This window comes from Crocodylus porosus, unplaced genomic scaffold, assembly GCF_001723895.1.
Source record: "Crocodylus porosus isolate Cpor-Errol unplaced genomic scaffold, CroPor_comp1, whole genome shotgun sequence".
Lineage (NCBI taxonomy): Eukaryota > Metazoa > Chordata > Crocodylia > Crocodylidae > Crocodylus > Crocodylus porosus.
In genome coordinates this window covers 21,514,157-21,531,470 of record NW_017728916.1, presented here as the reverse complement: position 1 = coordinate 21,531,470, position 17,314 = coordinate 21,514,157, and the positions used below count along the sequence as shown (strand labels likewise).

Here is a 17,314-nt window from a genome sequence, read left to right as displayed (position 1 = left end):
GAGCAGAGAGCCCTGCCCATCCCAGAAGCTTTAAAAGATGTTTCTATACATGTTATGGATCTGAGGTGACTGTCTTCTGAAAAAGAAAAGAAAAAAGTCTATTTTTTGTAGAATAAGCACACTTTCTGGTTCAATTAGCACATGTTTGGTCCATGTGCTGGATCTGGTTCACAGGATCAGTCTGTGTACCTGATCCATTGCAGGGTAGGCTCATAGGGATATTTTGGGACATGGCCCAGCCTTGCACATGCCATCCCAACTCCAGCCCCGCATGCACTGAATTGAGCCAGTCTTCTGCACACTGTCATCTGGCCCATAGGGCTTGGAATGGTAGTGGTGAGGCAGCAGCAGCCGTGTGCTCGCCTTTCTGTTTTTTTATTCAATTGCTGTTGCTCCCCACTGCCAAAATTCCAGCTCTGTAGGGATCCCTACAGGTTGACACAGCTCTGAGGGCTGCATTTGGTCCATGGGCTGGGGACTGAACATCCCTGTGCTACATGAAGTATTTTAGTATGTTTAATCTAATTTCTGCAGATCTATTATGCTATTTTCAATTATCTTTTTAGTGATCATGGACATTTTTAAAGCTATCTTTCTAAAAGCATATGTACAGTTCTGTCATTATTGGCATTACCTACTTTGGCTGAATTATTATTTTTTATCCATGGCAAATATACTGATTAAGGATGACTACAGTATTTCTTTGCTTATGGGGAATGTTAACAGTTATAAATTGTTCTTGTTCTTTGATATATATGGCTAATAAATTAATATGATTAAGTTAATGAGTAGTACAAGTGTTGCCAAACTCCACTGGTCCGGCTTTTAATGCTGCTCCACATTTGCAGTTCTAGCTTCCCCCTGTGGTGAGAGGATCACTGCTACCTACGCACTGTCATTGTGATAAATGGCATATCCCACAGTGCCCTGCATTCCATCTGGTGTGTCCCCAAAATGAGAAATATTTTATACAAATCACACACAAGCTCTCAGAATTGTGGAAAGGTCTATTTTTTTAAATAATAAATATCCATCTATCTCTTTAGCAACTCTTCAGTTTTACTACTGTAACTAATGCATGTTGCTCCCAGAAAAGAACATGTAAAAACATAGGAAAATTATCCATTGTACAATATGGGAGAAAAATAATTTACATTGTCACTATTTAATTTTATTGTAAAATGGGGCTGGATACAGAAAATGTGATTTTTAATACCTCTTTAACTTAATTTAAAAATAAAATTTTATATAGTCTGAATGATTAAATACTCTAATTCTCATGCCACATACCACCAAGCAAAATGCTGCTGCCCAAAGATTTCCATGAAAGGTAAATACACTGGAATGAATGTGATTTTGAGGGTATGCAAAATGCAGGATTAAATGTAGTCATTAGTTCTTAACTCCTTACTAAAACATAGTAACTTGAAACATATATCTCCCTCTTTCATGCATTATCTTTCTTAAACATTCAAATTTTAAGTGGTCACCTCCTTTGAACAGGGGCTTTCTAGCAAATGAAAACATTGAAGCAGATAGGGCATCCAGGCTTAAGAGTGATTGAAAATTTGCTGTGAAAGTTTAGTATTATAGGAGCTTAATTAAGCATGATCTCAGTTAGTAACTCTTGGGACTCTACAGCTTCAATTTGTAAAGGTTTTGCAAAAAACTGAGTTCACATCTCCTTTCTCATCACAAAACTCAAAATACTGCTCAGCTAAAATGGTGCCATTTTTCCAGATTTTGCGTTGAAAAAGAACCACCTAATGTACTTTTTACAGCCAAAGTCTGCTCTGAATTTTTCTATATTTGCTAATGTCACCAAACTGTTTGGGAAACCTGGCCAGAGTGCCCAGAGCAGGGATAGATCCAGGGTGTGTGCTGGAAGCACACTAACACCCACTCTTCAGCTGTCTGGGATGTGTAGAGTGAGTTCTCTGAGCTTGTCAGCATGGCTCTGGGACCCAGGGGGTAAGTCCCCACCTTTCCACAGTTGATGAATTCAGTGGGAGGCAAGAGGATGGGAGGAGCGAGCAGTGGCCATGTTCACCCCTTGGATTTGGAAGCTGCACCAACACAAGCTCCAGCAGGAGCTCACCACAAGTATGCTGCACAGCCAAAGAAATATCTGGCCAAGTCCCCCCTCATGGATCTGCTCAGGACCATAAAAACAATGAAACGGTTACACAGAAGAGCTTCATCTTGTTTGAGGAGCTTGTTTATGAAAGTTTCTTATAACTCTTTGTATTATACTGGTTGAAGTAGGCTGTCAGTGGATCTGTAACTATAGACTTGGGGTTGATCATAAAAAATTAGGGAAAGGCCAGAGTAATTCATTTACATAAATAAATACCTTGATAACAAGCATATTTAATTCATAACTTTTGTCAAACTATTTCTCTAGTTTGCAGAACCCTTCTTAGCAGTTTGATAATTAATTTGTTTCTCTTTAATAGCTTTGTACTTTACCACTTAGGAAATATTGATTCTCTCCTCAATGATCGTGCATAGCTTCTTGTATGGAAACCAAGTGTGTTTTGTCATTTTTTTTCATATGGCTTATTACTTAGAATTATCAATTATAAAGTTAAAACTGGCAAATAACTGGAAAACTCTGAAATATTTGTTAACTGGAGCTCCATCTGTTGTCTGGAGGTCTGCTTCAACAACAATAGTGTATTATTGGAGTTTAGTAGTGACTGGTTTGAGTTCTCCAGGAAACCAATGTAGCTATGTTGGATAAAAAGTACTTAGACTCTGAACTATTGTTTGCATCAGATACCTTCAGCTTCAAAGTATAGCATATATGTGATGCATAGATGTTTAACAGTTCTTGTAAGAATTCCAAACTAGAATGCACTTCTTAGATGTATTAATTTTACTGATGTTGATTAAATGTATGAATGCATTGAAATTGGGTTGGCATTGAGGCATTTTTCTGCTGACATTAGTAGGGATCAGTTTATTGACTCAGCTGATTTTGAGGCTCATTCAAACGTGCTGTAGTATGATAATCCTCTTGTAGTCAAATTGAGCAACCTTAGATTCTGGAGCAAGACCATGCCAAGTCCTGATTCTCTATTATTTAGGAATAGGGCACTGTATGCTAAAATGGTACTCTGAAAAGAATGCGGTACAACATCCTAGAAAAACTAATATAAATTCATTGTCACACTGTTGATGTTTGCACTGAGTCAAATTTATTTGGTGGTGCTTCACCAAGGACACATTAGGGCCATTTAGACATTTAAATTCTCACTTTCTGTGGCAGGAACATAATTGTCAGAAAGTAGCAATCAAAGTTCATTTATAGAGTCTATTTAAATAAATAACTGTAAACTTTCTATAGCAAGGATGATAGGTTACTAAAACCATACCTCACAGAGAAAATGTGCTAGTGAAAAAGCATTGATACTTGACTGGGATGGTTTAGTCAGAGATGATTCTGCCTTGAGCAGGGGGCTGGACCAAATGACCCAGTGAGGTCTCTTCCAGCCCTACTTTCCTATGATCCTATATAGTGAAGCACAGAATATAGTCAATCATATCTGCAATGTTTAAATCCACATTGTGTACTTAAATAATATGCTCTTTAATGCCAGCATCCATACCTAAATTAAATTTGAGTAGAGAGATTTCCGTCAGGGAAGCCTTCTAAGACTATATTTTGGCAAAATTGTTTACAGTTGGTATAACAATGCTGTTGCAAATTGTCCAAAAAACTCAGGGAAGAAAGCTCATTGAATGAGGAAGTAAACACATACCATATTTAAATACAGGTGTTTTCTTAGTTACATTTCATGCTCTATGATTTAATTCCTTATGGTAGAATATAATAGCTGGGTAATATTGTTTACTGACTGCCTCAATACCTGCCATGCAGAGCTCTGGAGTCCCTAACCAAAAAAATAAGCATGTGCTTAACTTTGAGTATGTCCCAGTGGCTGGAATGGGATTACCCGTATGCTTAAAGATAAGCATGTTTATCGCCATGGCAATTTGCAGAATCTATGTACAGTTTTACAGTATGTTTGAAATAATGAATTCTATATTCATCTTGTGTAGGAATGTAAACTCTATTTTGATTATAAGACTTTTCGTCTTCTTTCTGTCTTTTTCCTTCTTGTGCTTTATTTTTAAGTGATACGTGCTAAGTTTATATATCTGTGCCACATGCAATTATACTCGATTCTTTCCAAAGAAATACTGTTGTCGCTCTTCTGAAATATAAAAGGACATAACTAAGTGGTAATGTCTACAGTGAAAATCGTTTGACTGATAGGTTGTACAACCAATAAAAGTAATGGCCACACTTATTTCCTTTTGAAACAGATTAAGCAATCACTTTAAAAATTATAGAACCCAAATTACAACATAAAGAAAATATTTATCTAATGTTTAGTGTTAAGTAAGCTATACTTTTCTGCTGCTCTGGCCAGCTATGAATAAGATGTGCGTCTACACTCCATAAAAATACAATAAATTAACTTAAAAATAATAGTTCATATGTTTAGGAATTCTATATAGATACTTTCTTGGCATCCAAGCATCTTTGGTCTTGATGAAGTTTAACCTCCCGATTATCAATATTATCCATTACTTTATCATTTTAACTTGTTGTACTCCCTGGGATCAGATAGTTGGCAAATGTTCAGTGGGGAAAACATATCCTTATAGTATTTTTGAGAACCAAATAATATCTGTAGCTGTTTGTCCTTGTATTCCTGCTTGCACATATGAAAAATTTAAATATTTTGTCTGCAGTGGGTAGTAAGAAGTATATGATTTTTTTTTATTGTTCAAAGATGCTAAATCATTTTCCCACCTTTTTCTGGAAATTGTGCATTTGTTGGTATATATTCACTTGTCAAATCTTTTCCTAATGCAACAGGTTTCTTACTATTCAGGAATATCAGATAAAAATCATGCTTTTCATGTAATCAGGCTTTATTTTTGAGATACTGCTGAGTTCAGTCTGAGGCATGATGGTGAGGCTTTACAAGGCACTTTGTGTTGCTGCTGCCATCTTGTATCTCTTCTAAGGATAAAAAGAATTCAGTCTCTTGGGGTATCCGGCTAGGTCCTTTAACCAGCTTTGAATACATTTTAGAATAGTTTTCAAGGAACAAAGAAGATATTATTCCAGAGTACTTGTGACAATAGAAATAATTTAAAACTTTGATTTCCAATATGTACGTAATACATGCCTATAATGTAAATGACACGTTATTAGCAAAACAAAGCCTTTAATAAAATATAGTGATCCATATTGTTTTTTATATAATCAACTCAATTACAGTAGAAGTCCAAGAAATTAACTGGAAAAAGTAGAGTATTTTCCCATGAATGCAAGCTATGATAACCTTTTTGTAATTCTTTAACATGTTGAAAGAGTATTTCTACACAGGCTTATTAAATTAGGCAAGGTCACCTTTTTATTTTATTAACAGATTAGGTTTGCCAGATCATAGACTTTGATTCTGAAAAATGTGGATGAATCATGCAATAACATATGTCAAGTAGAAAATAGGTTGAAACAGTGCTAAATCATTTTGATCCAGCTTAACCTTTCTGTTAGTTTTCTGAATTTGTAATAAATGGTAGGTGTTTAATAACTGATGGTGTAATGTGTGTATTGAGTAGATATGCTTTCCCAGTCATAGAAATGATATGAAAAAATGGTTAGGAAGCATCTTATCCAATGATGACTGGCATTGTTTGGATCTAATATTTGCATAAAAAAATCTTTTTCAGAAGCAATAAGAAATCCTTTTCATTTGGTGTGGAGTTAAGCAATCAGATCTTGGAAAGGGTATATATAAACAGTAGTCAATGAGGCTGGCAGCATGTGTCAGGTTAAGTATCTATTAAGTGGTTTCCTGGACAGAGGTCAGAATGCTCAACGCATTGTGAGATTGAGCCTGAATCTTGGGAAGCTGCTAAAAATGCCAGCTGTATAATTTTCATGGTCTTTACCTACATTATGTGCCTCTTTTCCCCTCACTTTAAAGAATATACCATTTTTATGAGGGATAAAAATCAAAGGATAAAGATTAAAGCTTTTAAAAATATATATCAACTATCCTCATGTTCATTGTTCATCAGGAATTTGAGACTGTAATTAGTAGTTAAATCAGAACTTTTTTTTTTTAAATTCCCTCTTCTGTCTCTTGGAATGATTTATTTTTTCTACATCTATATCTCCCTACTACTGCAGATCTGTAAAAATTATTTATATGATCATTTCTGGTATCTATAAGGAAAATAGGGGAACAACATGCTGTCACTAATACCAAACAGTGAGTGGGTAAAAGAGGGGTCACTTGAATAAACCCTTATCACGTTATATATATGACCACAAAAGAAGTTACACTTATACACAGAAACATCTAAATCCTGCTATCATTAACAGCTCAATAGTTCTGCACACATATGCAGACAACATGCTTCTTGCTACTCACTGCACACACTCAGCGTTCAGCAGAGTGCAATTGACTTGGCCCCAGCAATCGCAGAGCAGGTGACTTGATTACACTGAAATCAGGCAGAAAATGTCCTCTTCTGGCCACTCGAGTGAATCAGTCAAATTATCGAGTGGCAAAACTAATTCTACGCCTTGGGCCATCAGAGCTGCCACTTCCTATAAGTCAAGCCTTCACTTAGTGTGAAATTGTTTTTTATTTTATTCTCTTTCATTTATTATGCTTATTTCGGCTAATCCGTTTAGTGAACGTGAATCAGCTAGCATACTAGAGTTCTTTCAGATGTTCAACCTTCTCATGCAGTGAAGCTGAAATATCTAATGGCTGCTGTCCATTTAGGAAACTTCCCATTTTGTTTTGCCCTATGTAGTAGTAAAAGTATAGTAATATTTCAGTTTTTCAGATGAGACAGAATAAGAAGAAAAAGATTAAATAAAATTTCAAGTTGACTAAAATGACTGGTGGCTGAGCTTTTTTTAAATAGATATATTTTAGAGGGGGGATGCATGTTTAAGAACTAGAAACATATCTGTCTTTAATTGCAGGCCATTAAGTACCAATTAATTTGAAAGAGTTTGGAAGAACAAATATTACCTTGGAAAGCTTGTAATTCACTCGTATAGGTGGCATGTCCCATACATTACACCAGTATATAATCCTGTTCAAATGGTAGATCCATCTGTTTTCTGTGCCTCCAGGTAGACCATTAATGTTTTCTAATTAAAAAAAAAGAAAGATATGCGGTGTCTTTTATCTTAGATAAAGAAAAATGGTAAAGAGAGGGAAAAAAATTAAGCAGGGAAGAAAAAAAGTGTGTCATACTGTAACATTGTGTGCCAGGACTAAACAAAATGGCTTCAGTAAGATGACTCCTTGGAAGATGTGTATTCCATAAGTAGAAACAAAAGAGCAGATCTGTTCAGGGTTAGGATTGCCATTTTTCCAGTTCCAAAAAAGAGGAGACTGGCCAGGGGAACATCTCACTCCCAATCCACAGCCCCCTGGCCCTGCTGTTGCCACTCAGTCCCAACCCATAGTCCCTTGTCTGTCCCCTCTGAATCAAGCTGGTGCCCCTCAGTCCCAACCTGGAGCCCCCTGTCCCTGCTGCTGCCCCTCATGCCTGACTTGTAGATCCCAGGAGCTGCCAGTGCCTCTCACTTCCTACCCACAGTTTCCCCACCCACTGGCCAAGCTGGTGCCCTCACTCCCAACCCGCAGCACCTGCTGGTGCCTTGTGCTCCTGGCCCACAGCCTCCTACCCCCCCAGTGCCTCTCACTTCCCACCCATAGCCCTGCCAGTGCCCCTCACTCCTGACCTGCTGCCCATCTGCTCCCCCCCAGCTCTGCTGGAGGTGGCCTCCAGGTGCCCGTGTCCTGATTGGCCCAGAACGTGGCAGCTGTGGCGGCTCCAGGTCTTGCAGGTGATGGTGGAGTTGGTCTGGCCCTGATGCAGGCTGGAGGGAGGAGGAGATGCCTGTAGCACCCTCCACCCTAGGCTGGGACTCCTGTACTGTACCAGGGGGCCTGGCTGCAGCACACCCTCCCCCACCCAGACAGCATCTCCCATGAGCATGGGCACTAACCCCTGGTGCCACTAGCCTGGCCATGCAGCTCTCTGCTGCCCCTGAAGGACCCCCCCTGCCTCCTTTCCCCACTAAAGTCAGGCACATTTCCTCTGCCCCTGTGCCCTGACACAGCCCTCAAGCCTAGACACCACCTCCTAGTGCTGGCAGGTGCCTGCTCCCCCTAACATGCCAATCCCCCTCCACCCCCCCGGCATTCCTGAAGTCCTGCCCCTCCAGTCCCCACTCCCCATAGACTTACCTGTATTTACTTGTAGAGACTATTCCCACCTGCCTGCCTGGCTACATGCCGGCCACAGGTACACCTGGTGACCCTGCCTCCAATCACACTCCCCCCGCTTCCTCCTGTGGAGCAAAGCAAAATCCTGGACACTTGATCATACTTAAAAAAAAACCCAAAAAAACCCAAAAAACAAAAAAACCCCAACCTGCACAGATATTGGAGGATACAAAAGGAGGGTATGTCGGAAAAACCTGGACATATGGTAACCCCATTCAGGGTGAAAGCGGCTGCACAACTTTCACTCATGTTGATCCAGTACTTTGAGCTGGAATATGTTCTGTGCAGATGAGTAGAGGAAGAGAGCAGAAGTCTTAAAGGCAAGCAGAGTCTCCAGGAGGAAGAGGAAAAGGAGGGACCAAATGTGATCAAGGTGGATGCTTTGCTGGCAGTGTGAGATTATCTTTTGCTGGTCCCATGGACCTACTGAGGAAGCACCTACATGAAATTTATGGAAAGGACATCATATTAATTGTGCTCTGTACAACCCAGTTTTTCAGCTTCATTAACTCAGTGCTGTCTTCCAATGATGTTTGTAGAGGTTTCCATTTAGTCTCTTTTTCATGCTTATAAGTACATTTTTTCTGTTCATTATAACATCATTGGTATATATTTGAAATTCATCAGTATAATTTAGGCAGTATAGAAATCTAGATTAGCATTCTGTGTCTGTGACTGGCAAATGTTTGTCAATTTCAGACTGATTTTTTTTTTTTTTTTTTTTGCCACCAATCTCTCCGTATGCAAAAACCTATTATAGAAGTGTGACCAAAATTTAGGTCAGCCTTCCTGGTTGAAAACATTTCTAGCAACTAAGAGTAATCATCTGGAAGTATGGGCAAATGTTTCTTTTTAATAATTTGCGTGTCAGGAAAACTGCTTGTTAAAGCTCTATGTATTTGGCTGTCAAAGATGCTGTTTATCCAAAAATCCCAATTCTAATGCAAATTTGGGTATACATTTTTTAAATTATCCTTTAAACGTAAGAATGCCAGCTGAGATCAGTTTATTTGCCCAATTATATAATCATGCTATCACCTTTCTAACTAATTTTATTTGGCTTCCATTTGCCATTGCATCCTACTCAAGCTTTTTCTTCTCTTCAAGGCTCTGTATTATTCTATTATTCCTCTTATTTATTTGCCCTTACTTTTTATCTCACCTCTCATCTTTCCTGCCCTGCTAGTGACGCCCACCATGACATCCTGTTTGTCTGCTACATCTGTGCTTGTATTTCAAGCACCTCTGTATACATATAGAGCTGGGCTTCAAGAGGCATGCTGTTTCACATTCAGATCTCTCCTGAAGACTCATTTCTACTATGACTACCAAAAACTAACTAGTAATATTAATAAAGGAGCAATTGCATACAGCATATTTATGCCATAGTTGTAATGTTAATAATAGTCATGGAGCTATCAAGATATATTTTATCTTGCACTTCTTTTACTCTTAGGGCCCATCTACACGTGCAGGTAAAGGTGCAATGGGATCTAATGCATGATCCATGCAATCGCATCTCCTGTTATGCTACACATGGTAGCAGAAGGATGATTGTGGGATTGCACATTAGATCCCATCATGCCTTATTGTTGGTGCAGAGGCAGCTCAATCCCAAGCTTTCCCTGTACCAGCAAGAAGCAAGCTCCTGCATCTAGGACCCCCCCTTAGTGGTGAGGTGCTCCCAGCTCTGTGAGCACCATGCACCCCTGTGGCTGGGAGATACAGCTGCTGTGATCTTCCAGCCCCAGGGGATAAATGAAACCTCTGGGACTGGAAGATTGCAGCTTCTGTGGTTTTCCAGTCCCAAGGGTGTCACGTATCCCAGAGGCTGACAGAGTACAGCAGCTGTGATCTCCCAGCCCTGGGGTTTCATACATTCCTGAGGGCTAGCAGACTACAGTGAATGCCATCCTCCAGCCTCAGGGTGTGTGAAACCAGGATGCACAGTGCCAGGACCCATATTCTGGATTCTGGATCCTGGCAGCTACGGGGTGCTGCTGAGGCCGAGAGTCAGCAGCTACTGAGGCTGAGAGTCCCTCGGGTGCAGGACTACCAGCCCTGGCTGGATATGGTGAAAATTAAAGCTGCATGGCAACCAGCTATAAAGTTAGTACATAGTTCTGAGATCTGACTTGGTAGCTGGTTAGAACTTTTTATGGCATGATGGGTACTTTGCATGTGTAGGTGGTCTCAAGGTAATTGTACACTTAACCAATTAATTGCACAATACCTGTAATGTGTAGAGGGGGCCGTAGTGTTATTCCAACAGTAAACTCTGCTCTATTTTAGATGCCAAGTGATGCATCTAATAGTTTACAAAATACTATAATACTATTCTGTTTTATGATTTACTATCTATATTTTATTGTAATGCCATATTATTTAGTCTGGTATATGGCAACTGAGTTGCTGCATGTTTTTTTGCTACAGCATTTATTCTGGCTTTACTTTCAGTTTAATAAGATTAGAGGGCACTTAAAGAAATGGGTGAGTTGCACTACCTGGCGTTATCAGTCACATGTCACACTTGGATTTTTGCTAGGCAGCTCCCTGCAAGATGACACTTTTGTTCATATCTTGTTTGACATCTCAAAATTTAGTTTTTCATGTGTCAAGACAAGAAGGTTTGGTTGTGGAGTCATTGTAATAATTTTATCTGGTTAAATCAACATTTCCCCTCTTTGCAATCTTAGTGGCTTTCCTAGGCTACCATGAATTCTGATTGTAAATGCAATGAATCTTGAGGGAATGATACTATCTTCCTCACATAGGCCTGTTAAACAACATACATCCTTTCTGGGGTATGCACAAGGGGAAAAAGAATAGGATTGTTTACATTTGCATTTGATTTTTTTTTTACTGCAACTTTTCCCATATTGCAATATGTGTACAAACAAGTCCAACTACACCTGTTCCTTGTACTCCAATTAAAACAAAAACAAAAAACACCTCTAATGTGCAACTCTTTTTGGTTGCTGAACAAGGCGCCAAATGTTGTCTTTTTGTCAGCTATTGAAACTAATATAACTTAAATGTATCAGGCTTATGACTGTTTTTCATAGGACTGTGCTGTCAACAAGGAGTCCAACTATTTTCCCCTGGGTTTCCAAGCTAAATCCAATATTAAAAATTTAGCTTTCTCTACCCTAACATGCATTGTTGCTTAATCTTAATTTTAACAGACTTGGGGAATTTTGGTGTTAGATTCTTAGAGCATAGCCAGCTGATGCAGTATATTGATATTGCTGACCAGTACTGGCTTTTTACAGTCCCAGATATTACCACTGATAAATAAATAGCTGTATATTTGTACAATTGTTTTGAGTTACCTCAAATCATTGACATGAATCCAAAATATTTATTAGCTAATAGCTATATGATGTAGTTAATACTACTCTCCTGCATTCCATTGTGCTAGTAAAAATAACTCTGTTTAAATTGTCCATATAAGCCATATGTTATCTGAATAAATAATGACTTAGATTTCTAACACAAATTTTAATAAATATTTTCCATTAATATTTTAACCCCCACCCCCTCTGATTCTAGAGGGGGGGAAAAAGAGAACTCCTCCAAACTTCCCTTCACTGTTATAATTAGGGGATTAATTCGGGATTCCTGCTTCTAGACTATTGACTTTTGGTAGGTACAATATTTGGATGACAAGATCTAGTGATGCTAACATAGAATTGGTCACATTTCAACCACTTTGGCTTGAAGGCTTGAACCCTCTTCCTTACAAAGAAATGGGCTGGAAATTGTATGGCAAATGAGAAGGTAAAAGAGAAGATTAGTTAGCTTAGCTGAAGAAGGACAAAAGAAGCTAGTGCTTCTTTTTTGTATAGGATCAAGAGAGAGGGGAATGCCTGGCTAGAAGTGCTTCCTGATTTACATTCATAGGTTGGAAATCCACACAAATCATAAGTCCCAACCCTTTCACTGCCTGACTGGATCCAGAGAGGGAATGTTTCATCATGCTCCTATTGACCTGGATGAACAAGGCGGCAATACTAGCAGCATACTAACTTGTTGCCATGATTGCCAGTGCTTTGTGGTCAGTCTGATATAAATAAACTAGCAAATATTAATGTTGCTTTGAGTATCACTGAGTATTTTTACTATAAATTTTAGTCCCCCTGGACTGCTGTTTTCATCTACTCCTTAGTAATTTTATTGTAGAGAAAATGAATGTAACAACGTGACTATGGAAAAGAGGGCATCTGGTGTAGTTAAATTTTCTGCCATCAACTAGCCATCACGTACACACACATATGCATGCACACACATTTTGGCAGGTTGGTTTCACTTCATGCTGAGCATTTTAATGCATCTAAGAAAACGAGTTACGTGATGAGGGGGGACAAAAAAGTCTTATTTTTCTGTAGTTTCCATACAAATCATTCTCACTGAATAACATGACCATATGCAAGAGAAAATACCACTCTCCTTTCCCACTTAATCTTGATTTTTTTTTTAATGAATGTAGTGAAATGGAAGCTAAACTTTTTCTGGTTGTTTGTCATTAGGTTATAGATACAATTCAAGTATTGGAAAGTTTTGTACAATTTGTTTTCAAATTGGTAACTATTTAAGAATACCACGTTGGGGAAAGCTGCATTTTTCATTAAGTGAGTGTGAGTTTGGGAGCAAAGTTCTTCATTCCTCTCCTGGCTGTCACTGATCTGTTTGTGACATTTTTCTTAATTAAAACATTTTTCATTCTTTCCTTTACCTTCTATAAAATTGGGTTAAAAATACTGGTTTATTCTGAGAGAGAGTCAATTGATCATTTTTCTAAGCTGTTTTTATAAATAGAAGGATCTGCATACAGTGTTATGTTACAGTGGGCTTCATCCGGCAGTCATTTCTCAGGTAAATCTCCTGACTCACTTTCCTGGAAGTTTTGCTTGAATAAAGGCTGAAGAATTATATATTCGTCATAGATTTTCATCATAGTATCAATTTCTTAAAACTGTAATTTCTCAGCATTTTATATTCAGAATAAGTCTGTTCCAGTAAGCTTTCTAACAGTAGTTAGAGGAGGTTTCAGCAGATGCACAGTATTAAAAAAAGGAGGACTTTTGTTCCCCATTAAACCATTTCTTGATGTTTCCCAACAGGTTATCATATAAACACTTGTTAATCCCAGGGCTCTGACAAGCAAGGCCTGCTGAATTAGGCCAACCACTGCTACAAATAGCTAGTGCACATGAAACAGTAATCATTGCTTTCCAGTCTATTATTAGATTAACTTCATAGGGATTGCTTTTTTCTCCTGTGAGTTGATGCATAAATGACATGCTTTACCCTCCAATAAATCTAACAGCAGAGTGGCTATGACATGATGTTCATACCCCTCAGTCCCATGACAGATTATTTTTGATTGCTGCAGAAGTTTACAGCAGCTTGAAACCATTAGAATGTAAAGGCATCATTGAATTTTTACAGCATACCTGACTCAGATGCAACACTGCTGGTACCAAGCTAAGTTTGTAGTATATTGGTTCCATGTTGTGATTATCAGTCACGGTGAGTCTTGTTTAGTGGTATAGATGCCCAGATGTCACTTTGAGGTGGTAAACAGTCATATGACACTGCACCTTTGCGATCTGTCCTTGGAGAACATGTGCATTTTTGAGTAATGATCTTGTCTTTGGAGGCTTCCATCTTGGGACAGAACTCAGTGTAAAACACCTGTGGGAACCACATCATATGGACACAATATCTCTTGTACAGATGATCAAATGAAAACACATCTATGTCGTTCATTAGCATCTCCAGAGATTTTTAAATGTTGATTGTCACTTTCCCCAGTCAGTTTGTACGTGTACAATTAAAAGTTGTGTTTTAGTAGATGAAATTCAGTTTTTTTAACATATAAGTGCTTTTAACAGTGTGTTTTTTTTCCAGATTTAAGAACTTTGTTTTTTCCTGATGAAACCCAGATAAAGTTTGCAAAGCTCAAGACTCTTCAAATCCAAGGTGTTTACTACTATTTATATTTCATGTGAATGACTGATTATATTTGGCTTTAGTTTTAAACTGTTTGCCTGTTGTTTTGTACAGTGTGTAGAACTTGCTGATTTAACTTTAAGAAACTGGCAGTTTTCAGACTGAGAACCAAATGAATAGGAATACACATGCTATTTGTCTGTCTGCCCATCTCTTTCAGTTTCGCTATTTTTGTGGGTCTTTATATACACAAGGTATGTACAGCTGTTCACTACACCTAGTCTACAGTCATGCAGCTTGCATTAAACCACATGACTGTAAACCAGGAGCAGCTTCTATAGGTGTTCACTGGTGTGTTGGAAACCACACGAGGAACCCGGTGTAAGTAAATCTGTGTGGTACTGGGGTGGGGGAGGGGGAAAGATGGAGGGGCAGAATTGGTGGGTGCTAGCAGATCGGGGGTTGTAGGTCTGTTGGGGGTGTTGTCCATCTTGAGGTGGGGGAGTTGGTGAGCTAAAAATAGTTCAGTCAGGGTTGAAGGGGGTAGGAAGAGCACAGGCCCAGGGCTTGGGGTGAGCGACTGGGCTTTCCAAGCCCAGGCTGTGCTCTGAACATATACAGGCATTTGATACATCAGGTTACCCGGTTCCCAATCTAAGTTAGTTCACCTGATGACGTAAACTAACTTAAATTGGGCCCACCAGTTTTTGCCTCTTTTAATCCTTTGAATGCCTGAATAGGTATTAACATATCTGTAGTTAGGTTGATCTAAATGTAATGGCTGGTTGTACCCACATGTATCTTTGGGTGTCTTTTTATCAAAAGAATATTAAATTAATTTGCAAGAATGATAGGGTTTCATTAATTGTGTTCATGCTAACATGTCCAGGTTCCTAAATAGGACAAATTTAGTGAGTTCACTTGTATTCCCAACTTTCCTTGACTAAAATTATTTGGACAGTCTCACCGTTTATACTTGAATGTGTACTGCAGTAATGTGTAGCATGATTTCTATTAGAAAGTTAGCCCTAAAGCAAATTTAATTCATTTCAAAAGTGGTTATATTTTTATTAGTATACTTAGTATAATGTGCAAAATGTATACCATTGGGTCATGCATGTGACATCCTCCAGTGAAAACAAAACATTTTTTACAATTATGGTATACCTTTTTCATTCATACACATTACATTTTGATATAAAACCAATCAGAGATATATGTAGTTCTCTATTATAGACATCAAGGAATCAGGCAAGCTGGTAAGTTGTTTATAAGAATGAGCTCTCCAGTTTATGATTATTCCAATCACAGCTATAGTTTTACTGAATATTTATCAATGTCACAATCTGTGCACGTGTTAAAATGCTTGGGTTTTTTTTGCTTAATAGAGATTTAAAAAAATAGAATTAGCTTTTATACTGAGTTCTAAAGTTCCGTCATTTAACTGAGCAGTTCTGAATTTATAATACGGTTTTTGGAGACACCAAACAGAATGATTTAACATAAGTACTAATATAGTTGGCCCTAAAAGGATGAATTGTATAAATGAATACTATACAAGATGAAAGAAAATTGAGGAAATTGTCAACTTCTTCAGTTCAGTTGGTGAATAAAGTGGTTAACTTAATCGAGAGAATTGTGTCATAGATTATTTAGGTCAAACATAGACAAATGCCTTGACTTAATTGAAATTGAGTTGTATTTGAATTAGAAAACTTCTTTATTTTTATTTTATAAAAAAAAAATTAAATTGTCAAAGTGTGCTTATACTTCAAAATCTTTAGGCAGATACAGTAAAACGCATGCAGATTTCATCCCAAAAATAACATGCAGTTAAGCATTTATTCCATGAAGTTGTTAATTGTGAGGAAACATTGGTTCTTAAAATTAAAATTCTGAACACATACCTGCCATATCCAGTATGTCTGCATTCCTGTGACAATAGTGTCTACATATCCAAGCTTGCTAGCCTGGATACTTGTAACTGTGTAGCTACCACAGCACAAAGACCACCATGAACTTCCATCCAGGTATTTATTCTGTTTCAGAGGCAGCTGGACTGTTTGCAGGTACCTGAACTAGCTATCCTAAAAAGAACTGGAGTATATTTATACTACACTCCCGTTATGGCATTTACCTTGGAATAGTGGTTCTATTAGTCCTGGATGCTGCAACACATTTTTCCTCTTTATGGATGCTTCTTTATTTTTTCTCTTACCTGTACTAGTTTTGTGGGGGGGGTTTTCCAATTCTTAAATCAGGGTTGAAAACATTATTAGGGATAGTATCACAAAATCTTGACTAGATAACATAAAACGTGTTGTCAATTCATAGAGCTATATCATTTTAGAGTCAAGTCATTTTTATTTTGAGCTGAAAGAATCAAAGCATAAGAGAGAAGCTAAAGGATAATCCAATGTTTATATCCCAGACGTAGCCTGTTAACATGTGGAGTAAATCTTCTCTGTACCTGTAATGTAACATTTTCCTCATGCTACAGTATAATACCTTAAGTAATACCAGAGCAACTTTCTAATCACTTCAAAGAAACCGAAACTACATTTATGCTGAATCCATTTTATTATTTGTAAAACTAGCTAAAAATAGTTAGTTTTAGCTTTGTGTATATTGGCTATATTTACTAATAAGTTTAGTAGACTGTGTATTATCAAATGCAAGGAACATTTCTCATAACTTATGTAGGCTTGTTAGAATTGTTAACTTTCACAGCATTTGCTGAAACAGATCATCCTGGAAATTGTGGACGTGTGGTTTAAATTGAGGTTGAGTTCGGCATTTGGTTGGAGTTTTCTCTGTATTTCTGTCATCTCATAATTCCCTTCATAGAAAAGAAAGAGTAAGATGCATCTTTGAGAAGGAAAAAAAAGATAATTGAAACCATGTAATGAAAGGGTAATTTAGCAAAACTATTAGTTTTTAGGTTTTCTTTAAAACTATTTTAAGTCTATTATTTTTAAAATTACTTTTATATTAAAATAGCTGTAAAACTGTGC

The 17,314-nt window shown here is 37.8% G+C and overlaps 1 protein-coding gene across 4 annotated transcripts in view; it reads left to right on the top strand.

Moving 5' to 3' along the window:
- DACH2 (dachshund family transcription factor 2) overlaps nt 1-17,314 on the top strand; it is a 553,736-nt gene that overhangs the window by 316,260 nt on the left and 220,162 nt on the right. For 2 of the 4 annotated variants that reach the window (XM_019536472.1, XM_019536473.1), the window contains exon 3: nt 14,259-14,330. The exons of the other annotated variants lie outside the window; for them this stretch is intronic. In XM_019536472.1, coding sequence (XP_019392017.1) covers nt 14,259-14,330 — 72 coding nt within the window. The remainder of the gene's footprint in view (nt 1-14,258; nt 14,331-17,314) is intronic. 4 annotated transcript variants of the gene reach the window in all.